Source organism: Oncorhynchus masou, chromosome 3 (genome assembly GCF_036934945.1).
Source record: "Oncorhynchus masou masou isolate Uvic2021 chromosome 3, UVic_Omas_1.1, whole genome shotgun sequence".
In the NCBI taxonomy this organism is placed as follows: domain Eukaryota; kingdom Metazoa; phylum Chordata; class Actinopteri; order Salmoniformes; family Salmonidae; genus Oncorhynchus; species Oncorhynchus masou.
The window spans coordinates 43,191,364-43,219,221 of NC_088214.1; the positions used below are offsets into that span (position 1 = coordinate 43,191,364).

Genomic DNA, 27,858 nt, shown 5'->3' on the forward strand with positions numbered 1-27,858 from the left:
GACCTGACCATACTAAATAAAGACAAAACAAAGGAATAAAGGTCAGAACGTGACATACAAAGCTAATTAAGGTCAGGGCAGTGACGAGAGGCACAGGGAGTTGTTCATTTCGTTTCCTAATTTAATTTCCTTCCAATAAGCAATCCAGGAAATTGACATACCTTTATGATGTCCTTATCAGAACTGGTTACATAAACTTGACTCGTTTGTATGTAATATGACTCATGTGGCGCCTCATCAGGTGTATAGCACCTGTTTTGTTTTATAATTCCCCAAGGAAATCTGCCCTGGCTCTGGACCCCACTTGTTTCATATCATTTGTGTTCAGTGAAGAAACAATGACTATTTTACAATCATGGACACAGGGTACCACAGATCGAGGGCACCACAGAGTTTAGGTGTCAGTCTGGAGTAGTTTGCCGTTGCTCGGTGAGATGTGCTCTTTGAACGGGACACTGCGCTTATTGTAGGAAATAAATGTCTTATTGTTGTACAGCTGACTGTCCGTGTGTGTGTGGTGACGCACAAGTCTTATTATCTAGAGGGAATTCCTCAACTAATCGTTATCAGAGTGACACAGGCAGGTGTGGGGACCGGTCTCCCTCCTAGTACTGTATTAGATGGCTAACTATCTCTGTGATTTACTGCGTCGTGTTGTAATACTGAGACCAGTGTCATCTGACTTCAACCCATAGGTCCAAAGGGCACTCCCATAAGTGGCCCTAACTCACAAACTCTATCTAACATGTTCTGTAGTTGAAGTTGTAGCTTTTTAAATATATTATTATGGTGTTTCCATTGTTAATGGTTGGAAGCAGGCCCCGAATTGAAGGGCGAACGTATTAGGAGAATGAGTGGGTAGGAGGTGACTTTGCTTCGGTCTTCTTGAGCTGTGAGTCTGCAGCATGACAGATCAAAGTCAAAGTGCCATAAAGGATATGTGGCAAGGGTGCCACCCACTTCCTTGTTCCTTGTGGTATCCAGGTGGGTTGGAGTGAACGTCAGCTAACAATCACTTGAGCTCCACAACAACTGCACAGGACTTACTAAAGGACTGGGATTTCAATGAGGACCATCACTTGAGTTGCTATAAGTAAGATGGCTGATGTGTTTTTTTTGTTGTGTGTGGTGGTAACGATGTGCAGTCATTTCAGTCACCCTTATAGAATCGTTAGGCTGAATGGTGTAGAGTAACGATGTGCAGTCATTTCAGTTGTGCTTATTTATAGAGAAAGGTAGCAGAATTATTGACTTAAGTTCTGTATTGTTTGCCATGTATAGTATGTTTGTATGGATGATTGTAGTCATTGTGCACCATTGTCACCATATAATCACCATTGGATCTTAACAATGGAGTGACAGCGAAGTATTTCATACAACATTGAGAAGACACACACTGAGATCACACTATGTCCAGACTTATGTCGTCCACAGATATGTTTTAGAAAATGCATGATATTTTGTCTTTCTTGTTTCTTGAATTTAGGGAAAAGGAGGGTTGTAATTATGGTGATGTTGAGAAAGGTAAGATCCTCAACATAATCTTTGTTGACTATTTGATCAATGTAACCCGAATGCCATCCTTTGATTCTAAAGGTTTTTGAAATGTAATGTAATCAACACTTCCATTGCCTAGTCATTCTATGGAGAATCTCCAATTGTGTCTGGATGTGATCATCTAGGGTTTGGAGTCAATGCCATTGGCATTCATTTCTGGAAATGGCTTGAAATGGGAAATCCTTAGTCTTTTCCCATATCTGTATGCGCTGTACATATAACCAACTCCTATGGCCAATAGGAGTTGGCGAGACAGCACAAACAGTGATCGTTAGCACACTTGAAATCTCGATGCTCCACAAATGATTTATTGGCTCTCATACTCGTTTACATTTGAGTCATTTAGCAGACACTCTTACCCAGTGCGACTTACAGTTAGTGCATTCATCTGAAGATACAGTGGCTAGATGGGACAACCACCTATCTCAGTCATAGTAAGTACAGTTTCCCTCAGTAAAGTAGCTAGTAAGAGGTGAACGAAGTCAAGTTCTCGCGTTAGTTCCCGAAAGGCTCTTTCATTTATCTTCACTTTCACCAGTTTTGGTGGAATTACAAGCGCACTACTTTCGTCAGTTGATTGAAATGAAGAGTGAAAGAGGCATTCTTTCGATGTACGACCCTGACTGTGACCCACTGTGCTTCTTGCTTTCAGGGTGAGTGGGTATGGGTGGACCCTGGCATCGGGGTGCCCATCGGAGCCCGGGTCAAGTTGACCGATACTGGACACCAGCTACTGGTGGATGATGAAGGAAAGGTGACCATGGCATTTCTTTATTACATGTGTTGTATTGAATTGTGTGTCTTCTGTATTTGAATATACTGTTGGTCCCAAATGTAAATGCATGTAACCTTTATTTAACTAGGCAAGTCAGTTAAGAACACAATTCTTATTTACAATGACGGCCTACCCCGGACGACGCTGGGCAAATGCAACAACATAATGCCAAACCTCCAGACTTAAATGGATGGTATAGAACCAAATCCTTAAGTTTTCAGACCTTCAGACCTCAAAAAAGTTACGTTATATGTAACCAAAGATTTCGAACAAATCCTACATTGATGTCAATGGAAGATTTGTGCAAAAGGTTCACATCACATCGTCATATCACTTCCTGAATTGTCCTATGTCATTCCAGGAACACAAGCTCACCCAGAAGGAGGAGGGCTCCATCAGAGTGATGCACCCCACCTCAGTGGAGGGGGTGGACGACATGATCCGCCTGGGGGACCTCAACGAGGCCGGGCTCCTCAGGAACCTGCTGGTCCGACACAGGCAGGGCATCATCTATGTGAGTCCCCTGATGGATTATGATGTACTACACCCACATGAAAAAAATACTATAGTGCATTACGGTATGAATATTATTGTATTCACTGACAGCAAAAACACTACGTTGAATATTGTAGTATACCGTAGTATTAACAGTTACCTATAGTATAATACTGTAGTAAAATAAAACTGTAGTATATACTATAGTAATTCATGTAGTATTTTTGCGGATTGTAGCATACTGTGAAAATGTGATCACATGTGAAGTGTTCCAAAAACACTATTTTTCACATGGTTTCACGTGAAATTGTGTGTGAAATCATGTGGTTTTTATGTAAGGGTGTACATTTCCATGTGTGCTTGTGAGTGTCTCTATGTATGAGCATTCATGTATGATGTGCATGAGTTTGTGTTGTAATTGCCTGTAGGTGGTGGCATGTGCATCAAATTGAGGGAAGTACTACATAAAAACTATTACATGACTGGTTGAAGTTATTACTCTACTCATCAAAAAAGTAGTTACTCACCAGTTAATGTAATAACCACCGGTTAATGTAATAACGTTACATTTAGCTGGTAAAGTTATTACGTTAACCAATCAACATTTTATTACGTTACCCAGCAAGTTATTACATTAACTGGTTTTACTACATAATTTTTTAAAAAGTATTACAAATAGAAAAGTTATTACATTAACTAGTGTTATAACATTAGCCGCTGTTACAGGGTGCTCCAAAACAAATGTGGTCGGCACAAGCCTAAATCGCTGTTATTGTGCTGTGTCCAGACCTACACAGGCTCTGTGCTGGTGGCAGTCAACCCCTACCAAGAGCTTCCTCTCTACACAGCCGACCAGGTGAGGCTGTACCACGGGCGTAGGCTGGGCGAGCTGCCCCCGCACGTCTTTGCCATCGCAGATACCTGCTACTTCAACATGCGCCGCCACAACCGAGACCAGTGCTGCATCATTAGGTGAGGCCAAAAGTACATCCATGCCAGATGGGCAACGTTCCGCTTTTGACACCCAAGTCATTCGGTTGGACAAAAGGAAACCAAGGCAGAAGCGTCACATTCCAATGTTGTGGAAGATGCTCTTTGGAGTGGTTCAGTTATACTTTTTATATTGACATTTACACTGGAATTAAACTGAAATCCAAGAATATGACACACTATCTTCCTGTTAGTGGAGAGTCAGGTGCAGGGAAGACAGAGAGCACCAAGCTGGTCCTTCAGTTCCTGGCTGCAGTAAGTGGACAGCACTCCTGGATAGAGCAGCAGATACTGGAGGCTAACCCTATACTGGAAGGTAGGATTTCTTTACTATTAAAATATCTCTCTCCCACATTATCGCAACTGTTGCTACCCATGACCCACTTCCCATTTCTGTGTTTCCCCCAGCATTTGGGAATGCCAAAACAATTCGCAACGATAACTCCAGCCGCTTTGGGAAATACGTGGAAATCTTCTTCAACAAAGATGGCGCCATCGAAGGGGCTCGCATGGAACAGTACTTACTGGAGAAGTCTCGTGTCTGCCATCAGGTGTGGAAGCGCAGGCTGTAAAATCAGAACAATTGGTGAACCAGGATATTTTGCTGTTGTCCTTATATTTTAATGAAATGTAGAAATCTCATAGCTAATTGTCTCAAAGTGAATTGCCTTCAAAACTATCTCTCATAAACAACAGGTTTATCTCATTTAAGTCTCATTGACATGCTTTGTTCGTACTTGGAAGAGGGCCAAATCCATTGCTAGATTGTTCAGTCACCAGGCAAAATGGTGTAATGTCAAGAGATGTTGTCTCTCATACTCGTTTACATTATAGTCATTTAAGCAGACACTCTTATCCAGAGCCACTTACAGTTAGTTGTAACACTACTGTTCCTTTGAACTAATTAACCCTAGGCCATGGAGGAGCGGAACTACCACATATTCTACTGCATGTTAGCGGGGATGACGGCAGAACAGAAGAAAACACTGTGTTTGGGAAATGCCGCCGAATTCAACTACCTCAAGAGGGTAATAGCAACGCACTACTAAAACATCATCCCTTACAGGTTTTACCACTTATGTCTTCCTCAATAACGACAGTTTTACTGAGTACAACTGAGTTTTACTGACGTCCTCTTTGCTGACGTCCTCTTTGTTGCGCAACATTTCTATAGGCTATGCAATTGCGTGAGAAAACAGAGTGATGGCCTCTACTAAAAAGAGGAGGATCCCATCAGTTCTCTATAGGCTAGGCCTACTATATTTATTTCCCAACTTTCCTAATATTAAGCACATTGCTTCTCTTTACAACAGGAGTATGGCCTACCGTGAAAATTAAAATGAACCACATGAAAAGCGTCCTCCATTCGCTATTTAAGTGCAGAGATGACATGTATTTTTCCCCTGGCCCTGTTTCGAGACAGGTGCATGATAATGGTCCATTCTAAATCAAAACGAATTTCACACATATATTATTTAGTACACGTAAAGACAAGATTAGATCAAGATTAGTCTGATGGGGAACAATATTAGCCTATCACTTGTGAATGATATATTATCACTTGTGAATGATGCCCAGCTTAAGGCAAGAAACAATTACTTAAAAAAAAACATTTTCGAATCATGTAGCCTAGCCGGTAGACCTATACGTTTTGATAAGGTTTGTATCACAACTAAAGTGGTCAAATAACTTTCAAAATTAAGCACATTCATCTGCTTTTACAAGGGGTGTAGAGCCTAACTGTCATTCATAAGCAGTGTGTGAGTTTTTAGTTTGGGGAAGATCATTTTCACCATAAAAATGCAACTTTATAATATAAGCATTACATGCATAATTGCATTTGAGGTCACATTTGATAATGGTGTTTTCCAGCTGATGGAACTTTCGCACTTATAACCTACGGCCGTGTGCACATTGCTGCACTTATCATGTGAAGAAATAGCCTAATAGTTTATGAACATTTTAAGCTAAACGTTCCGATCTGTTGCCTCATTGCATACATTTTTTTTTTTTTGATGCTAGCGATTGTATTCATTTGGGATTTATCGCATCCCACAACTTTCTCAGACTATGTTTGGAATATTTATTTCTTGCACGGAATAGAATAGGTCAGTATTGTACTTTGGGGGATAGTAGGTTGACATAGGCTAGTGTTTTTGCTGTTTGTTAGGCCTACTCATCTTGTTGGCTGACGAAAAGTAACACCTTGGATTTGGATAAGGATGCGCACACTCGTGCCCCCATTGTGTCTGTCTTCACTTGTCGTGAGAGTGTGAGTGAGAGGTGCTTCGGAGCAGGCAGCACTCAGGTTGAAGGGCTTCAGAAGGCATGGATCTTTTTAGGGTGCATTATGGCCACACAAAGGGGATGCCGCCAGACAATTCACGGCATTATCAAGCGCTTCTCAAGTTTTGAATGAGAGACTGACAAAGTGTGTACCTGTGCAAAAAAAAACAAAGCAGAGCTCATGCCTTTTCAAGCAACTTTTTTCTAATCGTCATTAGAGTCGCAGCATACAGCCTTACAATGTATTATTAATCAAAACATATAGCCCTAAGTTTGTAGAACAACTAAAGTTATATTAATAACTCTAAAGTAAGCATATAGGAGTACCTATTTCTTTGTTAACCTCTCAACACAGAATAGCCGCATGTGCGCCCTCCCTCAAATGGTTTGGAGAAAATATCCTTTCTATTTTATTCAGCTTTGTTCAATTGTATTCTTCATACTATCAAATAATATAAAATAATGTCACGGAAGTCTAAGCAAATCTTGTTCTCTAAATGAACTAGTGTAGCCCAGAGCCATATGGCACAGCCAGATCAGGACCTAACATAAGGACAACTCAGAGGATGCTATTCTGTTCTTCTGAAATAGACTACATTTTCTTCATATCATGTTTCTTTAGACCTGTCTAAAATGAATAATTGATTTATTTTGAAGGTGTAGGCTACATGGATTTATTAGACTCGTGTGGAAGCCAGGAGACGCTAAATATGTTTATGTTAATTGACGGTAATTACCGCGAGACCGATAGTTATTTGCTTGACAATCACCGGCCGTCGTGACCGCCACAGCCTTTGTCGATAGTAGCTGTAATTAAGTGGAGAGATGGGGCAATAGCTACAACCGACAGTATAACCTTTGACCCTGTGCTCTATAGGGTGACTGCATTGTCTGCGATGGACGTGACGATGCTAAGGACTACACCCGTATCCGCACGGCCCTGAAGATCCTCACCTTCACCGAGACCCACTGCTGGGAGATCCTCAAGTTGCTTGCTGCACTCCTCCACCTGGGCAACGTCAGCTTCGAAGGTGGGGTCCTCTCTGGGTGTATGGCTCGGTTACTGTCTGAGTGTATGATCTATGACCGGAGTTCTTAGGGAACATGACCTGCGCCTTGTCACCCCCCCCCCCCAACCCCAACAATGGCCAAATGTATTGAGACCCTGAAATACTTGAATGTTGAAAGGAAAGGGGGATGGATACCTAGTCAGTTGAACAACTGAAATGTTGATGTTGTAGATTTTTTTTCTACGTGAAAGCTGTGATTGACCAAGTTTTCTTTTGTTATTTGCCTTGCAGCCACCATCTTGAATAACATGGAGAGCTCTGATGTCAGTTTTTCGGATCATTTCACCTTTGCTGCCAAATTGCTGGAGGTATGTATGTTTATTGGCATTTTCATTCTTTGCTGGTATGTTCTGTAATAACTTATAAACTGGGAAGTTCGAGCCCTGAATGCTGATTGGCTGAAAGCCGTGGTATATCAGACCATATACCATGGGTATGACAAAACTTGTATTTTTACTGCTCTAATTACATTGGTAACCAGTTTATAATAGCAATAAGGCACCTCGGGGGTTTGTGACATATGGCCAATATAACACGGCTAAGGGCTGTGTCCTAACACTCCACGTTGCGTCATGCCTAAGAACAGCCCTTAGCCGTGGTATATTGGCCATGAACCATACCCCCTCGTGCCTTATTGCTTACATAGTAGTTTATTTACAGTAGCTGTATTTAACTAGGCAAGTCAGTTAAGAACAAATTCTTATTTACAATGACGGCCTACTATATACATTGTCTTTGTCTGTTTCCTACAGGTGCAGCCTGCGGCTCTGGCTGTGAGCCTGACCTACCGCTCCTTCATGACCAACAGAGAGCGAGTGTCCAAACCCCTCAACTCTGAACAGGCAGCCGACTCCAGGGACGCCTTCGTCAAGGTAATGAGGCCGCTCCTGTTTGAAGGTACCAAGGCAAGATAGACAATAGGCTGTAACAAGAGAGGAGGCATAAACATAAATATTCACAAAGGCACATAGGCCCGAATCCTAACTTGAGACCTGTGGGCGAATGGACGTAACTCAAGTTTTCGCACAAGTCTTCCATTGACATCAATACATTATTTATTTGATTGTTGAGTTAAACATGCACATTTCAAGTTAGGATTTGGCCCATATTCTACTCAAGTGTACAGAATGTGTGTCGTTTGTGTCATGATTTCGTCAGGCGATATATGGCAAACTCTTCATCTGGATCGTTGGGAGAATCAACAGTGCCATCCATAAGACTCCCACCAACGGTCCCAAATATGTCCGTAACTCCATCGGATTGCTGGACATCTTTGGTTTTGAGAACTTCGACTCAAACAGGTATGCCAGCCAATGTCAAATACTAATTCCCCTTGTCGTTTGTGTGGGGCAATATACTCCTTGTATGTCCTTCATCCTCTCTCCCTGATGGCATATAACCAACCAGTCAATAACACAAACCTTTTCCCCATGCTTTTTCGCAGCTTTGAACAGCTATGCATCAACTTTGCCAATGAGCAGCTGCAGCAGTTTTTTGTGCGCCATGTGTTCAAGCTGGAGCAGGAGGAGTACACTAAGGAGGACATTGTTTGGAAGAACATCACCTTTAGCGACAACACGGACACTCTTGATCTCCTCGCTGTGAAGCCCCTCAACGTGTTGGCCCTGATCGATGAGGAGAGCCACTTTCCCAAGGTAAACAATCTCACGTTCCTCTAGTCAACCATGTTGCGGTGGCAGTTTGAATTGGCGAGGTTTGTGACAACCTTGAATGTTTCTTCCAGGGCACAGATGTCACCATGCTGAACAAGATGAACCGGGCTCATGCGAAGTGCAACAAGTACATTCCATCCAAGAACACCCACGACATGGAGTTTGGGATCCGCCATTTTGCTGGGGTTGTTCACTACGACTCAAACGGTAAACAGAAAAAAAGGGATCACACCTATACAACATTTAGTTGATTCGCTCAAACATAGGAGTGTGATCAATTGGGTATTGTCACGTTTTTTTGGGAGGGGGGGCACCATTTGATCCTGTCTACTTTTCCTTCAGGATTCCTGGAGAAGAACAGAGATGCTCTTAACTCAGGCATCCTCAAGTTGATTGAAGCATCCACCAACACGCTGCTGCAACAGCTCTTTGAGAAGGAGCTCTCTGCAAATGTGGTGAAGAACCTTGCAAGCAACAACAGGATCGTTATGACACCGAAGAGCTCTCTACGGGTTTGTAGCTGTTTCTGACTCTCACGCCAACTCCCATTTAGCTATATCCACCAGTTTCTTCACATAGCTTTCCTGCAGAGATAGTCACTGACAACGGTCCAAAAATCCATGCAGTTGATATTGTGATTTTTCTCCCCGCAGTTGGCCCAGACGGACGGCAGGAGGCAGGTGTCCACGCTGAGCGGTCAGTTCCGCCAGTCCTTGGACTCCCTCATGAATGCCCTGTCCAAATGCCAACCCCATTTCATCCGCTGCTTCAAACCCAACGACGATAAGAAGTCCATGGTGAATAAGGCAGCCATTTTGTAGCACTGGGACAGATACAGGAAGACATGATTCATTGTTTTGTAGCACTGGGCCAGATACAGGAAGAGATGATTAATTGTTTTGTAGCACTGGGACAGATACAGGAAGACATGATTCATTGTTTTGTAGCACTGGGCCAGATACAGGAAGACATGATTCATTGTTTTGTAGCACTGGGCCAGATACAGGAAGAGATGATTAATTGTTTTGTAGCACTGGGCCAGATACAGGAAGACATGATTCATTGTTTTAACGGTGCAATGTCACAATCGGTAGAGGTCAAACTCACACAAAACAGAAACAATATAGGCCGTTATGCAGAATGAAAATGGGACAATTCCACGAAAGTCCAATTTGTCCATACTACAGTGCACTCCACTCTACTAGTCAAGCTTAGGAATGTCTCTGTCTTCAGGTTTTTGACAGAAACCTGTGCATACGTCAGCTGCGGTATTCTGGAATGATTGACACCATCAAAATCCGGAAACTGGGATTTCCGATCCGTCACACGTTCAAGCAGTTTCTGCAGCGGTACAGAGTGCTTCTGAATACAACCGTTTGTGACCCCAAAACTGTGAGACATATACCTTCATTATTTGGATTATGATGATGATGATGAAGATGACAACAATGATGATGATATTTGTTAGCACAAAAAGCTCCACGGTTACAATAGCTTTTAGTGGGGTGGTTATGGTTCCCAATATCCTCCTCCTTGTCCTAACTCAGGAGTCAGCCGTAGCCTGCTGCAATGCCATCTGCAAGGCCGTGATCACAGGGCAGGATGGCTGGAGGATCGGCACCACTAAGATTTTTCTAAAGGTACAGTTATATCTACCACACTAGACAACCACAAACATTGGCATGTTGTTACAGTAGTGATGGAATCCCAAATGCCAGTCACAAGAAGCAATTCAAAGATGCTGGAATGATGTCGGTAAACCCTCACCCAAAAAGGTCATATTCACCCTCTATAACCGGCTTCATCCCACTCAGGATGCCCATGACTCCCTACTAGAGCGGGAGCGAGAGCGAGAGCTCAATAGGAAAGCCCTCGTCATCCAGAGGGTCATGCTTGGCCAAAGAGACAGGTAAGGGATGGACATTGAGACACACCGCCTGGGCAGAACCCAGGATAGAGAATGACGGGCGACGTGTCATAGCTGACACAGGTTTGGGATGTTGTGGGATGGCGTGATCTGTTATGCTCTAACACCCCAATCTAAAGCTTTACCCCAGAGTTACTTCAGTTGTTCCTGTTGTAATACAGTAGGTGTTAACAGTCAGTAAATATTCCAGTTTGGTTGAAATGTATTCCTCTTGTAGGAAGAGCTTTGTGAAGAAAAGGAGAGCTGCCGTGGTTATACAGAAGCGGTGGAGAGGTTATAGAGAGAAAAGGGAATACAGAAAAGTAAGTCACTGGCAGTCAAGGTCGACTAATATCACGTCAACATGAGCACGGGGTAAGGAGTGAACTCAGATACACTTCTGAAGACAAACGGAGATGATATTGATTCATTGCCGTAGCTTAGGAGTGCACAGTATTGTGCTGATGGAGATTTGCTCATATTTACTTTTTTTATAGACTAGATCACATGTACCTGCTGCTGCTGGAATCATTTCTACTCCTCTCTGTCTCGTTCAATCAGCTCCAGCTTGGCTTTGAGCGTCTGCAGTCTACGATCCGTGGCCGTCTGGCCCGGGGGTGTTACCTGAAGGAGCTGGCGGCGGCCGTCACAATGCAGTCCCAGGTGCGCGGGTACCTAGCCAGGAAGAGTTATAAGAGCAAGAGAGAAGCTGTGACAGTCCTGCAGGCCCACACCAGAGGCATGCTGGCTAGGAAGACCACCAACAAGATGAAGACAGATGTGAGTGCTGTCATTTGAGAAAAGTGGGTTTGTGCACCTGTGTGTGCAATTGTGTGAGTTCAATATTTATGTGTGTTTGTGTGTGTTAGGTCTTCCTATCTGCCCAGGAGCGAATGGCGAGGGAGCGGTCAGCCGCGGAGCTCCAGCAGAGGCTAGAGGACGTCCTCAGCCAATCACAAGAGGCTGCTGCCAAGCCGGAGCCAGTCAGCGAGCAGGAAATGGTGGAAACTATGTTTGGCTTCTTGCCCAACACAGTGGCAGTAGGAGGACGGGAGGGACCAGCTCCCGAGGGCTTTGAGGTTAGGCTCACAACCAATGGTGGATCTCCACAGTATATCAACAAAGGCTTCTTGCTCAATGATTAACACTGCTAATAGAATGACCGAATCGTTTCTTCTCATTGAAGAAGCATTATACTATTTTACTATTCCCTACCACTTAAAGAAAAGCAAAAAAAATGAACTGAGTATCCAACTGCACTCTCCCTACCCGTCCTCAGGACTTGGAGAGAACGCTGACCGTCCCAGAGGTGATTGAGGAGAGCCGAGAGGAGAGTCCAGCTCGAGAGGAAAGCCCAGCTCCAGTAGTAATACAAGTACCAGTACCAGCATTAGCTCGGATTGTACCAGCTCCAGAACCCGTACCAATCGCAGTACCAGAGGAGCAACCAGTGGTGGACTACGATGATGAGAATGAGGAGTTCTCCTTCACCAAGTTCAGTGCTCTGCACTTCCAGGGCTCTGCTACCCACAGTCACATCAAGCAGAGGCTGCGACAGCCCCTGCTCCACCACGAGGACGAGGGAGACACACTGGTGAGTACTCAATATCAGGCTTCAGTGTGCTAATCTCAGAGGAATCCAAAGCAAGTATGACATTTTTCTTCCTCAATGACATAGTCCATATTTTCCTCTCCTCTTTTCTCTTTGTGTACCCTACTTACTCCTCTCCTTATTCCCTTTCCTCTGTTTTCCTTCCCATTTTTTTATATTTTGTTTTTGTTCCTCACCCCTTTTTTTCTCCCTTCCCCACTTTCTCCTCTGCTCCTCTCCTCTCCAGGCCTGTCTGACGGTGTGGTGGATCATCCTGAGGTTCATGGGGGACATAGCTGAGCCAAAACTGATCAACCAGGAGCCCACCGCCCCCACTCCCAACCAGAATAACCTGGGCCAGAGGCAGAGCAGGAGGCTCAGCAACCTGGTGGGCCTGGATCAGGTACTGTACATTAGGACTCAACCTCAAATTCAGTTCAATTTCGTTCAGTATGACTTTATTCATCCCTGATTGTCATTTTACATGCTTCCAATAGGTTACTGTTGTTACTGAGTTTGACACACTATAACAGTTTGTCAGATGTCTAAATATGATAGATGTCATATCCGTTATTCCATCAGAAAATACTAAGGAAAAATAGAAAGAAACAAGGAACGGGGAATAGAAAAGCTTCGACCATTATAGAGGAGGTATGCTACATAAATATTATTTTGTCCTAAGAACTCAAATTCAGCGGAATATCCATGATGCAACAACATAGGATAATTGGCTCTTCTCACCACCTCCAGTCAGAGACTATGACGGAGGAGAAAGACATTCTGATTGGAGAGGGGCGCACCTTGGATCGGCCAATATCCGACCTTGAAAAACTGCATATTATTGTTGGATACGCCCTATCCAGAAGAGATATAAGGTACCAAACCAAATAACACATGAACAATGTCACCCAGAAATTCCCAGTTATCAATGTCTAGAAAGGTGACTTGCTTCCATACCAAGATTGTTCAATTCCGAACTGATAGTAGATTACAGTTGCAATGCAAATGAACTGGATCCCTCTAAACTGGATCCCTCTAAACTGGATCCCTCTAAACTGGATCCATCTAAACTGGATCCATCTAAACTACTTGAGGCCTTGTCTGTCCTTGTTTGTCCGTGTAGGGATGAGATCTATTGTCAGATCATTAAACAGCTGGTGAACAATAAGAACCAGAAGAGTTCTCTCAGAGGCTGGGTCCTCCTCTCTATCTGTTTGGGTATCTTCCCCCCAACAGAACTCCTTATGCAGGTCAGTCTAAAGTTGTCATTTTTTAACTTACGGCTATTCTCTATGTCTTAAGGCGCAGTGTTTTTATGCATGACCATAATCATTTTATGCATAATCATCATTTTATGCACAGTCAATCAATTACATACACTGTAATTATATTGTGTTCTATTCTATCCTGTTTGATTCTATTCCACAGTACCTGGAGAGCTTCCTGGGCAGAGGACCAAGTAGCTATGGTCCGTACTGTGCTGAGCGTCTGCGTCGCATCGTGGCCAATGGGGAGCGAGGTGAACCACCCTGTTGGATAGAGCTCCAGGTAAGACACAACATCCGAGACATGGATACTCATCTGGGTGCCATCTCCCCTTCTCACACAATGCAACAGAATGGGGGGGGGTAGGCCTGTCAGGACTCAAATCCCGGGTCCTTTCGCATTACAAGTCATGGACTGTATTATTCTTGACTCGGATTTGGTCCGATGACAAAGAAACAGAAACACACCGGCACCCACCCACACTCTACCACGAGAAGTAGCATCAGAGTTATCTGGGAGAAAGTTGCTGAACTACAGCTACATTAACCAGTGTTAATGTCTGACCTGTAAAATCGATCCATTCTCTGTTTTTTGGCTCTGCCGACACACCTTTATGTAGGGGGGTTCAGCCTTGTGTGCAATTGGCAAATAAAGCGATCTTAGTCTTAATCTTATGACAGTGACTGTATTGGTAAGGAGACATATACAGTATATATACAGAGCATTTCTGGGTGCTGTTGTAGTACATCATGCTACAAGGACGACTTCTTACCACGACTCCATCTTCTCATGTCTAGGCCGTCAAGACCAAGAAGACCACGCAAGTGTCTGTGGCCTTGATGGACGGCCTTAGTGTCAGCCTGCCGGTAGACTCAGCCTGCACCTCCGCCGAGGTGTGCCAGGCTCTGGCCAAGAAGGTCAACCTCAAGGACATCTACGGATTCTCTCTCTACATCGGCTTCTGTGAGAAGGTGCGAATCAAATCAAATTGTATTTGTCACATGCACATGCGCCGTATACAACCTTACAGTGGAATGCTTACTTACAAGCCCTTGACCAACAATGCTTTAAGAAGTTAATAATAATAATAATTAAACAGCAGCAGTAATATAACAAGCGAGGCTATATACAGGGGGTACCAGTACAGAGTCAATGTGGAGGCTATATACAGGGGGTACCGGTACAGAGTCAATGTGGAGGCTATATACAGGGGGTACCGGTACAGAGTCAATGTGCGGGGGCACCGGTTAGTCAAGGTAATATGTACATGTAGGTAGAGTTATTAAAGTGACTATGCATAGATTATAAACAATTTTTAGGGGAGGAAACCCCCACGGGTTTTGGGCACACCTAGCCATGCAACTAAAAGAAGTACACATTAACGAAGAAGAGGCATAATGAATACAGCAGTGTCAATAGGTTCTCTTCTTCTTCACATGGCTAGGGGATACATTACTGTGGTATCCTGGTTCTGGGCATCGTGCCTTCTGAATTGAGACCTTTATTGTGTCAGTTGAATATTAAGAAGGAACATTTAAAAAGGATTTGGAAATTAGTCTTGACATCATTTGACTACCATTTATTAGCATTGACTAGCCCCGTGACATGTTTTGACTAGCCCCGTGACATGTTTTGACTAGCCCCGTGACATGTTTTGACTAGCCCCGTAACATGTTTTGACTAGCCCCGTGACATGTTTTGACTAGCCCTGTAACATGTTTTGACTAGCCCCGTGACATGTTTTGACTAGCCCCGTGACATGTTTTGACTAGCCCCGTGACATGTTTTGACTAGCCCTGTGACATAGAGCTCCAGGTAAGACACAACATCCGGGGCGGCAGGGTAGCCTAGTGGTTAGAGCGTTGGACTAGTAACCGAAAGGTTGCAAGTTCTAATCCCCGAGCTGACAAGGTACAAATCTGTCGTTCTGCCTGTTCCTAGGCCGTCATTGCAAATAAGAATTTGTTCTTAACTGACTAGTAAAATAAAAATAAAAAACTGTCTTGTCACTGTGCTTTTCCAGGTGTGGTCCCTGGGCAGTGGCGGGAGGCACGTGATGGACGCCATCTCGCAGTGCGAGCAGGAAGTGAGGCGGAAGGGCGATGAGGAGCAGCACGCCCCCTGGAGACTCTACTTCCGCAAGGAGCTGTTCACACCCTGGCACGATTCCTCGCTCGATGCCGTCAGCACGGATCTCATCTACAGACAGGTCATCAGAGGCCTCAAGTCTGGGGAGTACCATTCTGAGAAGGTGAGCTGTATTTTGACAGTGCACACGTCTAAGAGCCCACTCACCCAGACGATGTGGATATCATATCACAGATACGGCAATGGTGTGAATGTGGCCTCCATCTCTCCATCTCTCTCTCCATCTCTCCATCTCTCTCTCTGTTTGTTTGTTTGAAGTGGATTATTATTATTTAAAGGTTGCAAGTTTATTGTTTTACCCACTTTTCGTGATATCCAATTGGTAGTTCCGGCTCGCCACAAGGTGTTGCTAGAGCGCGATGGGTCAAAGAAATCCCTGAAATCCCTATTAACTCAACCAGACTGTCTTTCTTTGTAATTGGACCTAAACAGATGTTTTGTTCTATTTTTTGTCATCCAGGAGGATGACTTTGTGCAGCTCGCAGCGATGTACTACTATGTAACATTTGGGTCTGCCATCAGTGGAGAGAATGCCAAGAAGGTGGTGGGGGAATGCATCACCACTGAACTTATTGAGACCAAGTCACAAGGAAAATTGATTCAGCTGGTCAACGCAGCACACACACAGGTAAACTGCTACTCACTGGTAAAATAAGTAATGGCCAGACAATTTGTATTTTATAAAAAATGTCCTGCTATGAAATTTTAAGTCGTGTATCCCAATCAACGGCAAAGTTAAGTCATGTAAAGGGAAGTCAAATAAAAAGTTATGTTAAGGTATGTAGAGTAGAATACCGTTGATGCCAGACAAATATGTATCAACAAATAAACAATCATTCTCACAGGGTCCTTACATAAACAGCAGAAGGAGCACAGACAGCGTGAAGGGGGACGTGGTTGACTACGCGCGTCAGAAATGGCCCATCTACTTCTCCAAGTTCTACGAGGTTACGCAAATGTCCGGTAAGTCTAACAGGAATACGTCTGCAACAATGGACCAGGTGAGGCTGGTTTCATTTCACACGATGAACCTTTTACAGTAGCTGGTTCACATTGGGCAAAATAGCAATGTTCTTTGTCAAAGATGATTTTCTTACTAAGCTATTTACACATCCACAGGACCTCCTCTACCCAAAAGCAAATTTATTGTGGCCATCAACTGGAATGGGATCTCCTTCCAGGATGAGAAAGAGAAGAAGCTCATTGAGCTGTCCTACCCAGAGGTGACTGGGGTGAACAAGTCCAGGTATGGACAAGGCCCTGTTCAAATATTTCAGCAATGCGTCCTTGTTTCCTTCCTTCTGTTAGGTTCTAATTTTTTGGAGTAAACACTCTACGGACACTATGAAACCAAGTTTATTCTTCCCAGAGGATCAAATAAAGCTGCATTAGACAATGACATATTCAACACAAGCACAGATATTTAACTAGGCTGAGTCTCCTCCTACACGTTTGAACAGCCAATGCATCTCTGTTGCTAGACAGAACCTGAGTGATGTCTGTTCTTCCGCACTTCATCTGACCTGACCTCTGCCCCAAACTGCTCACTCTTCCCCAACTCACGCCTGTTATGGTGACTGGTACCAGACTGTGTATCTTCTCCTCCCAGAGGATCCCTCCCATAGGATCCCTGATGGCTAACAATAGCATATCCTGACATAATCTAAACAATCTACAATCAGATCTACAATCACTTATCGATCTGTACTTACCTCAAGGAAACAAGAAAGGATGCATTTGTTAAGTTTTCAAACAGGGCCCAGAATACACAATCCAAACTAGTTGTCTACAGTGGCAGTTTATTGTTCAGTTGTCAAGTAGTGGTGGTCATCACCATTCACATACTCCCTCATACAGACACCCGATCCACCATGAAGTCATCACATATATTTCACATATGTTTCACATACACTTCACACGTTTCACATACACTTCACACATGTTTGACATACACTTCACATGTTTCACGTACATTTCATATGTTCCTCAGTGATGATGGCAGGATTGACAGCGGTCAGTCGGTGAGCCTGGCCACACTGAGAGGGCAGTTCCTACTGCAGTCTGTGGATGCAGGAGAGATGGCTGACCTGATCCAGTGGTACCTGGAGGGCCTGAAGGAGCGCTCCGTCTACGCAGTGGCCCTGCAGGACATCAACAAACAGGGTAGGAGTATGACGATGAGTCACTTGATCACCCACTTCAAAGCTTAGATTGACTGATTTTGGATAGGTTTGTCTTGGGTTAAACTGTGTATCTGTGAGCTCCAAAGGGTTAGCTAGGTGGATGCATTTGGCAGAATCATAGTATATCAATAGACAGTGTATTAGTATGACAACTCGTGGTTCATCTATTTGGATGAAATAGGCAAAGGCCATGCTGTATAGCACTGCTTAAGAGGGTTGTGTATCTGGATGTATTCCATAGAATCCTAGTGCTGTAAATTGTACTGTAAAACAATTGGTTTTATCCCTATCAGACAACACAGTTAGTAGGTAGTCAGTGTTTAATAAAAAACAAGTATATCCAAAAAAGGACCAGTCATAGACAGTAGGTGTTTTTTGGGCTGGGAATCGTGCATGACCATTATGGTTCGTCTTATGTACGTGGGTGAGTTACTGATGTCTACTTCTCTCTCTCTCTCTCTCACGTGCGCTTTCTCTCTCGCTTTCTCACACGGCAGACGACCCCACGTTGCTGAGCTACAAGAGAGGGGACGTGCTGGTCATCGTGAAGGATGGAGAGTACTCCCCCGCCCGGGGATGGATCAAAGGCACTAACGAGCGCACCGGGAACACCGGCGCCATCTCCACGGACACTGTCCTGGTGCTGCCAACCCTTGAAAAGCCCAGCGATACCACACTGGTAAGAAGGTTCTAGACTCAGTTCAAACACTTATTCGTATGGGTAGAAGAATAGGCCGTGGAACAGTCAACTGGTCCCAGATCTATTTGTGCGGTCTTTACAACACACATAGAAGTTGGCAAGACGACACAAACAGATCTGGGACCAGGATAAAATAAACAGTGCAAAGACAGTTGTACAAACACAGAAGAGGGTGATTTAAAAAAAAAAAGAAAATGGGATGGGACTATGTTGAGATACGAACATAGTGCCAACGGGGATGTGCAAGGGTGAATGATAAGATTCTCATATGTAAGGTAATAATGGCCCATGGCTGCATTCCATTCCAGATAGTTGTCCTTTGAACTGCTGTCTGTAGAGATGAGATAGGGGAAGACAATATAATGGAACCTTGGTGGAGTACACCTACATGTATGTTTTTGTATATGTATTATATTGATTGTTGATCCCATGTTCCGTATCAACATCTCCTGCACTGATGAAAGGCTACTCCAAACTCTGTGCTGTGTACAAGCCTGCGAATAGAACGTGTCTGACCATATGGTGGAAATACTACTGTATTTATACTGTATTTATACTACTCTACTTTTGCGTTTTACTAAGAAAAGGATGGATGCTTTATTTAAGTAGTCTGTGTTCAGCAAGTGGAAATGTGTCTAATAAGCTATAAGAAGTTTGTGAATGGATATTTTTTATTTTGTGTTTTTAAGTTGTCATTTCAGTTTTACTTGGTGTTTTCACTGTTACAAACAATACGCTTATGGTGGGGCAAGTCCACCTCATGTTGTCCACATTCTTAGGAGGATTGCGGCAGGGGAAGACTACCCTCTGCTGGTCGTACTAAAGTTGTGTTTTTGTTTGTTTGAACCATCAGAGTCTGCTGAATCTGAGCCCAGACCAGAAGAAGACAGTGGCTCAGACCGCCCACGAAAGGGAAGAAGCAATCTCCCCCGTCTCACTGAAAGAGTTTGCCCTTGAGTACTTTAGGTAGAGAAAACCCTTCAATAAATCCACTCTCACTTTTATTTCAATTACAGATGCAACCACTGACTCACCATTTCAAATGTAATAATTACCATTATGTTTTTTTGAATGATTCCAATGTCACAGTAACCTGACCAATGATCTCACTACCACATTTTGCGTGGTTTACAGTCTATTTCACAGTTACGCTTTATTCTCAAGGCAGCAACTTAACTTTGTTTTCTTTGTTCCCCAAGGCAGCCTGGTAAAGAGGGCGGCCGTGGCGCGCAGGCCAGAGGGGCGGGCAGGGAGAAACTGTGGGCTGCCTCCAAAGAACCCATCAAACAGCCCCTACTGAAGAGTCTGGTGGGCAACACCGACCTTAGCCATCTGGCCTGCATCTCCTTCACTGATATCCTTTACTGAAATACATTATTTGTTAAAGGGGAAGTTCAGGATTTTGCAACATGATTGTTAGATGGTTCCTCACCCTGAAAGTAGTTTGTAGGCTATGATAACTGAACCAGGGATTACAGTTTTTCTTTAAACAGCCACTACAAACTTAGGCTAACTTTAGCCACCACTAGTTACAAATCAATTGAAATGATAGGTTCTTGTGTTCATGTATTTATTTAAATGGCCAAATCACCTCTAAAGGCCCAGTCCAGTCAAAAATGTGGTTGTCCTGTATTTTATATATATTTTCATATATGAAGTTGGAATAATACTGTGAAATTGTGAAAATGATGCAAGAGCTGTTTAAAAGGACCACCTGAAATGTCATCCTGTTTTGGTGGGATGGAGTTTTGTGCTGCATGGTGACATCACCAGACGGTATAAATTAACAGACCAATAACAAAGAGAGTTTCAAACCTCTCTGCCAATAACAGCTAGTTTTCAGGGTTCATATCCCTCCTATTAGGCTCGTCCAATTAGACCCCTCACTCAAACCACTCCCAGACAACCCTAGCAAAATTCTTGCTTGAGAAATGGCTTTTTGCAAAAAAAAAACTGTTTTTGTTTCTTTTTGCCCGTTTCGATTGAAAACAATCACAGTAAGGTACTTTATTATTACCCAGAAAGGATTTGATATTGAGAAAAAAAACATCTGCATTGGACCTTTAAATCTGCCATCCTTAATGGTAAAACTACCATGTTCCTTTGCGATATTACAACAACAAAGAAGTTGCTGCAAACCACACACACTGTTTCCACTCTGAAATCATTGCACGTGCGATAGAGCAGTAGCATATGTACTGCATTTTATTTATTTATTTTTCACTTTGACGCATGATTCTCCCCAGCTCTGCTTTTAGCTAGCTGTGGCTAAACTCGGTTTAGAGAATACCGAACCACCGATTACAGTTTTTCCTGGCCCATAGATTACTTTCAGGGTGAAAAACCCATCTAATATCAAGTTGTAAAATCCTGAACTTCCCCTTTAATTTAGAGCCATTTGTTGATGGTCATGTTGCCTATTGAGGCTAACACTGGAGATATTTGAAGAAGACTGAAGACTGAAGACCTCTAAAAGTGAATAAAAAGAATAATAATTCAATGGAGTAGCATTTACCCGAATTACCCCACAAAAATGTCTCTCCAAGTGGAGTTTTCCTGTTGTCCTTAACCTTTCCCTCACCTATCCTAAAGTACATGGGAGATTACCCTATCAAACAGGTGCGCCAGCCCATAGAGCTGACTGACCAGATCTTTGGTCCGGCCACTCAGCATGTACCTTTACAGGACGAGGTCTACTGCCAGATCATGAGGCAGATGACCAGTAACAGCAGCAGGTATGTGTGGTAATGACCAACGACCAAACTGTCATGTCTGCTATTAAACATGTATTACTAGGAAATAATCATGTATGTATGTATGTATGTATGTATGTATGTATGTATGTATGTATGTACGCATGTATGTATGTACGCATGTACGCATGTATGTATGTATGGTCCTCGATTTCTTATTCTATGATAAAAATGCTCTCTATCTCTTGCTATCTTTCCCTTCTCTCTCTACTCTCTTCCCTCTCTCTCTCACCCCACCATTATCTCCATCTCCCCCCCACTCTCTCTCTCTCTCCCTCTCCCTCTCCCTCTCCCTCTCCCTCTCCCTCTCCCTCTCCCTCTCCCTCTCCCTCTCGCAGGATGAGTGTAGACTATGGTTGGCAGCTCATGTGGCTGTGCACCGGCCTTTTCTCCCCCAGCCAGTCCCTGCTGAGGTACACCCAGCGTTTCCTAGAGTCACGGCCCAGAGAGCCCCTGGCTGCAGACTGCCTCCAACGGCTACAAATGCTGCTCAGGTATGGCTCCAAAACACACTGCAGTGAATTTGGGGGGGGCGACTGGGACTCAAACCAATGCCCCTGTGAATACAACACCTAAGCCAAGTTACCAAGAGGTCTCAATCTGAATCACTTGGACAAGGTTTCTGGTGTTGTGCTAACGATGCTACAATATCTGGTATTGAGGTATTACGTACTAAAATGAGTGGGGGGAAATGAACGCTACCGTCCTCTGGTTGTAGTATGGAGCCCAGGAAGCTGCCTCCCCATCAGGTGGAGGTGGACGCCATTCAACAGAACAGCAACCAAATCTTCCATAAAATCCACTTCCCCAATGACTCAACTGAGGTGAGCCACATAATTCCATTGTACTTGTTTAGTACAGTTATCTTATGTCTATCACAATATAATGTATCTTGTCTTATGTGTTACTCTTTAATTTAGCTCTTCGAGGTGACTTCAACAACTAGGATTCGTGACCTTGTTCGTAATATTGCCTACAAGCTCATTCTGGCCTCAGCTGACGGTTACGGTCTCTTCATGAAAACGCCAAACAAGGTTGATTTCAAGTCCTTATCACAACTTTTTGGAGAGAATTTTTTTTTTTCAAGCCACAGCTTAAGTTTGTGTTGGTAGTGCGAATGAGTGAACTTAAACATTTTCTTGCTTTGTTGCTTTCAGGTGATGAGCTTGGAGGATCAAAACTACTTCTTTGACAGTTTGAGGCAGACCACTGACCAACCTAAAAAAACAAAGAAAGTCAGAGAGGCAAGAAAAGGTGGTAAAACGGAGGGTAAGGCACATTATTGAATTGAACTGATACAATGAACATGTGGCCACCAAATTGTCAGTGCTTTAAGATGGTTGCGCAAAAAAACAAACAGGCAAAAGCATAATATAATGTATGCAAAATTTCAAAGTAGACCCTTACACCCACCAAGTTGTCAGTGGATTGAAACTGCTATGCTATGCTATGCTATGCTATGCTATGCTATGCTAAGGTCTGAGGGTCACTGTTTTTCAGGAGCTCCGGCCACCATGCCCTACCTGGTCATCTTCATGAGGAAGCTGTGGTTCAACGTGACCCCAGGAAGAGACCTGACCTCTGACCTTACTTTCCACTTCCCACAGGTCGAGCAGAAAACACACATACACATACGCGCACACACACGCGCGCGCACATACGCACACGCGCACACACACACATGCACACACGCACCACCCATCCATCCATCCATCCACCCAGTTCTTCATCATCACTCATACACAAACCTCTCCCCCTCAGGAGCTGCCCAAGTACCTGCGTGGCTACCACAAGTGTACCAAGGAGGAGATGATCAGCCTGGCTGGCCTGCTGTTCAGGGTCAAAGTGGACACGGACAGATCCCAGTTTGTCATGATTCCCAGGATGCTGAAGGAGCTGGTGCCGGCTGATGAGATGAAAACCATGTCCCCAGAGGACTGGAAGAAGGTAGGAGGAGGAGGAGGAGGAGGAGGGAGAAGAGGAGGAGGAAGATGACACAAATATGACTTTTACAGTTGAAGTCAGAAGTTTACATACACTTAGGTTGGAGTCATTAAAACTTATTTTGCAACCACTCCACAAATTGCTTGTTAACAAACTGTAGTTTTGGTGAATTCAGTTAGGACATCTACTTTGTGCATGACACAAGTAAATTTTCCAACAATTGTTTACAGACAGATTATTTCACTTATATGTCACTGTATCACAATTACAGTGGGCCAGAAGTTTTCATACACTAAGTTGACTGTGCCTTTAAACAGCTTGGAAAATTTCAGAAAATGATGTCATGGCTTTAGAAACTTCTGATAGGCTAATTGACATCGTTTGAATCAATTGGAGGTGTACCTGTTAATGTATGTCAAGGCCTACCTTACAACTCAGTGCCTCTTTTCAAACAACAACACAGAGTTACACATGGAATAAACAAGCATACAGTCAATAACACAATAGAAAAAAAGAAAATCTATATACAGTGTGTGCAAATGGCGTGAGGAGGTAAGGCAATAAATAGGCCATAATAGCGAAGTAATTGCAATTTAGAAAATCAACACTGGGGTGATGTGCAAGTAGAAATACAGGTGTGCAAAAGAGCAGAAAAGTAAATAAAAACAATATGGGGATTAGGTAGGGTAGGGTGGGCTATTTACAGATGGGCTATGTACAGCTGCAGCGATCGGTTAGCTGCTCAGATAGCTGATGTTTAAATCAATCCCAGAACAACAGCAAAGGACCTTGTGAAAATGCTGGAGGAAACAGTTACAAAATTATCTATATCCAATGTAAAACGAGACCTATATCGACATAACCTGAAAGGCCGCTCAGCAAGGAAGAAGCTGCTGCTCCAAAACCGCCATAAAAAAGCCAGACTACGATTTGCAACCGCACATGGGGATAACGATTTTTGGAGAAGTGTTCTCTGGTCTGATGAAACAACAATAGAACTGTTTGGCCATAATGACCATTGTTATGTTTAGAGGAAAAAGGGGGAGGCTTGCAAGCCATGAAGCATGGTGGTGGTTTCATCATGTTGTGGGGGTGCTTTGCTGCAAGAGGGACTGGTGCACTTCAGTCAGGAAGTTAAAGCTTGGTCGCAAATGGGTCTTCCAAATAGACAATGACCCCAAGCATACTTCCAAAGTTGTGGCAAAATGGCTTAAGGACACCAAAGTCAAGGTATTGGAGTGGCCATCACAAAGCCCTGACCTTAATCCTATAGAAAATTTGTGGGCAGAACTGAAAAAGCATGCGCGAGCAAGGAGGCCTACAAACCTAACTCAGTTACACCAGCTCTGTCAGGAGGAATGGGACAAAATTCACCCAACTTATTGTGAGAATGTTGTGGAAGGCTACCCAAAACGTTTGACCCAAGTTAAACAAGTTCAACAATAAAGGAAATGCTACCAAATACTAATTGAGTGTATGTAGACTTCTGACCCACTGGGAATGAGATGAAAGAAATATAAGCTTAAATAAATCATTCTCTCTACTATTATTCTGACATTTCACCTTCTTAAAATAAAGTGGTGATCCTAACTAACCTAAGACAGGGAATTTTTACTAGAATTAAATGTCGGAAATTGTGAAAAACTGAGTTTAAATGTATTTGACTAAGGTGTATGTAAACTTCCGACTTCAACTGTATTTCTATCTATTGTACACTGCTACACTGTCAGTCCTTCATGTTATTTAGCTTTATATGAGATTTGGAATGCCTCTCTTACTCTCTCCATTACTAAGTGGTGGAAAAAGTATCCAATTGTGATACTTGAGTAAAAGTATAGATACATTTTATGAAAAGTTACTCAAAGTAAAAGTGAACGTCACCCAGTAAAATACTACTTGAGTAAAAGTCTAAAATTATTTGGTTCTAGATATACTTAAATATCAAAAGTAAATGTAATTGCTTAAATTAAATAAAAGTAAAATTATAAAATATTTCAAATTCTTTATAGTAAGCAAAGCAGACACCACCAATTTTTTTTTTTTTTAAACATGAACAGATAGCCAACACTCAATCGTGGTTTAATGAGTCCGCCAGATCAGAGGCAGCAGAAACGATTACAGATGTTCTCTTGTGCTTGAATTGGACCATTTTCCTGTCCAGCTAAGCATTCAAAATGTAACGAGTACTTTTGCGTGTCAGAGGAAATGTTTGGAAGTAAAAAGTACAGTATTTTCTGTAGGAATGTAGAAAGTAGAAGTTGTCACAAAAAAATAAACAGTAAAGTGCAGATACCCCCAAAAAACTTCTTAAGTAGTTCTTTGAAGTATTTTTATTAAAGTACTTTACACCACTGCTATTACTAAGCAGATGGCTCATTTCAATCATTTCAATAAAGGATTCTTTCTGCAATTAGAACTACCATCATGACCTCAAGTCTAGTTATTCAGCCAATACCCCAACAGTGTATTAATAGCATCACTATGGCACATTTTGCCCAGATTTATATCATGCATATGGTAATGATTGAAAGCATATAGTAGTAAAGAAATACTGAAACTCGCATTTCTGAATCTGTTGTTTTCCTCTTCCCTTAAAGCACATCATCTCCTCCTACAACAAGCAGGCTGGGATCACCTTGGACGAGGCTAAAGTGGCCTTCCTAAAAGGCATCTGTCACTGGCCGACGTTCGGCTGTGCTTTCTTTGAAGTAAAGGTACGTTGGGAGATAGCTCAAGTCAAAGGTAGCTTAGTGGTTAAGATTGTTGGGCGTTGCTGGTTCAAATCCCTGAGCTGACTAGGTGAAAAATCTGTCAATGTGCACTTGAGCAAGCCACTTCACCCTTGTCAAATCAAAAAAAGTCAAATCAAATCAATCTTTATTTGTCACATGCGTTGAATACTACAAGTGTAGACTTTACCGTGAAATGCTTACTTACAAGCCCTTAGCCAAGAGCGCAGTTCAAGAAGAAGAAAATATTTACCAAGTAGACTAAAATAAAAAGTAATAATTAAAAGTAACACAATAAGAATAACGAGGCTCTGGATAAGAGTGTCTGATGTAAATATGAAAACGATGCATGTTGACACACCGAACTTTGCATGCCGGTGTTGACTTTCTGTATGCTCTTGCTTCACAGCAAACCTCTGAGCCGAGTTACCCGAGTATTGTCCAGATTGCAATCAGCAAGCAAGGAGTCAGCTTTATCGACCCCAAAACAAAGGTAAAAGCACAATAGTTGTATATGATTATTTCCATTTTATCACCATTATCAGATCATTTGACTTACATCTAGAGGGCATTTACTGCCAGATGGTCACACGCTGTAATGATACTGACCTTTTCTTAAAACCACAAATCTGAGATGCTTACATGTGAACTCCATACGCTGCACCACAACACCAAGCTCGGATCTCACTTCTGCCATCATCAGCACAATATTGTATTGACCTTCCCTGTTTAACCAAACATGACCTTTTGATCTTACCCTAAACCTCAGGAGTTGCTGGTCATGCACCCGTTCAACCGCATCACCAATTGGTCCAGCGGGAGCACCTACTTCCACATGACCATTGGCAACCTGGTCAAAGGGAACTCTTTCCTTTGTGAGACCTCATTGGTAAGTGGCCATTACGTCTTCGCTCTCAAACGAGAGGCAAAATGAGAGATGTTACCTCCTATAAACCGGCACGTGTACATTTTGTGTGAATCTAAAGTGCTGATAGTGTTTGTTGAGGGCGCACTAAGTGACCTTCACAAACACTTGTATTGTAGTGACTTCACTAGAGAATGTGACTTAACTTTGCCTCAACGTGCACACCCCAACAACTGTGTTTGTCTCCTCTTCAGGGTTACAAAATGGATGACCTCCTATCATCTTATGTGAACATGTACGAGATGCAGAGGCAGTCTGTGCGACCCAGAAATAACTCCATGTTCCCTACCTAATGCCTGCTGGGAAATAGGGAGGACAAGGCAGATTAATTTATAAAACAGTAAACCAAGCATGAAGGGAAACCCAATGGATACAACTTGTAATTTGACGGAGGGATGACTTTTCATCTGGTCTAAACCCGTTTGCATAGCTTTGTAATGGTTGCCATATTGAATTGGCACTGTGCCTTGTTATGTGTTGTGTGTAAAAGGGTTCTCATCACCATTTTGAATACCGGTATCCACAGTGTGGAACTAGAAAAAATGACAAATCATGTGTATATACAAACAAGGCTTGCCTCACAGAACAAAATTAATAAAGGCATTTTTGAATTATGAGATGGCAGCTCACGTTGTGTGTGTGCATAAATTGGCCGTTATTTATTCTTCCTTAAAACGTTTTGACTTTTCCATTGGCCCACCCACCAACTCTTCAGAGGACCAAAGCTACTTTGTGTTTTTGTTTTTACAGCTTTTGTGTTACATACACACATTTGACACACATGGTACTTTCATACACAGTAGTTACGTAACAAAGATATATCGTTTAAAAAATATATATATATAGACATTACATTTAGGATAGATA

At 42.9% G+C, this 27,858-nt stretch overlaps 1 protein-coding gene across 2 annotated transcripts; it reads left to right on the forward strand.

The window, feature by feature from the left end:
• The first annotated feature begins 989 nt into the window (after positions 1-989).
• Positions 990-27,615, forward strand: LOC135517398 (unconventional myosin-VIIb-like). Of its 2 annotated transcripts, none has more exons than XM_064941648.1 (48): positions 990-1,093; positions 1,487-1,524; positions 2,210-2,311; positions 2,694-2,846; positions 3,615-3,799; positions 4,012-4,133; positions 4,226-4,368; positions 4,732-4,845; positions 6,981-7,134; positions 7,405-7,481; positions 7,926-8,045; positions 8,332-8,474; positions 8,618-8,828; positions 8,918-9,053; positions 9,189-9,358; positions 9,500-9,643; positions 10,080-10,238; positions 10,394-10,486; positions 10,661-10,755; positions 10,991-11,075; positions 11,314-11,532; positions 11,622-11,831; positions 12,032-12,346; positions 12,591-12,746; positions 12,926-12,994; positions 13,094-13,218; positions 13,467-13,593; positions 13,772-13,891; positions 14,407-14,580; positions 15,633-15,860; positions 16,218-16,385; positions 16,603-16,720; positions 16,877-17,003; positions 17,748-17,920; positions 18,438-18,619; positions 19,494-19,606; positions 19,840-19,994; positions 21,222-21,375; positions 21,732-21,887; positions 22,112-22,217; positions 22,314-22,427; positions 22,551-22,662; positions 22,894-23,000; positions 23,155-23,340; positions 25,935-26,051; positions 26,476-26,559; positions 26,836-26,955; positions 27,186-27,615. In XM_064941648.1, the coding sequence occupies exons 2-48, from the start codon at positions 1,507-1,509 to the stop codon at positions 27,282-27,284; spliced, it is 6,558 nt and encodes a 2,185-aa protein (XP_064797720.1). In that variant the 5' UTR covers positions 990-1,093; positions 1,487-1,506; the 3' UTR covers positions 27,285-27,615. The 2 variants fall into 2 exon arrangements, with proteins under 2 accessions (XP_064797720.1, XP_064797729.1); XM_064941657.1 differs by lacking the exon at positions 990-1,093 and adding an exon at positions 1,164-1,235.
• The last annotated feature ends 243 nt before the right edge of the window (positions 27,616-27,858 follow it).

Excerpts from the sequence above, each read along its gene's own strand:
- LOC135517398 (XM_064941648.1), top strand. Across the intron at positions 9,054-9,188 it reads TGTTCACTACGACTCAAACG|GATTCCTGGAGAAGAACAGA; the intron begins GTAAACAGAAAA and ends CTTTTCCTTCAG. Across the intron at positions 13,892-14,406 it reads CCTGTTGGATAGAGCTCCAG|GCCGTCAAGACCAAGAAGAC; the intron begins GTAAGACACAAC and ends TCTCATGTCTAG.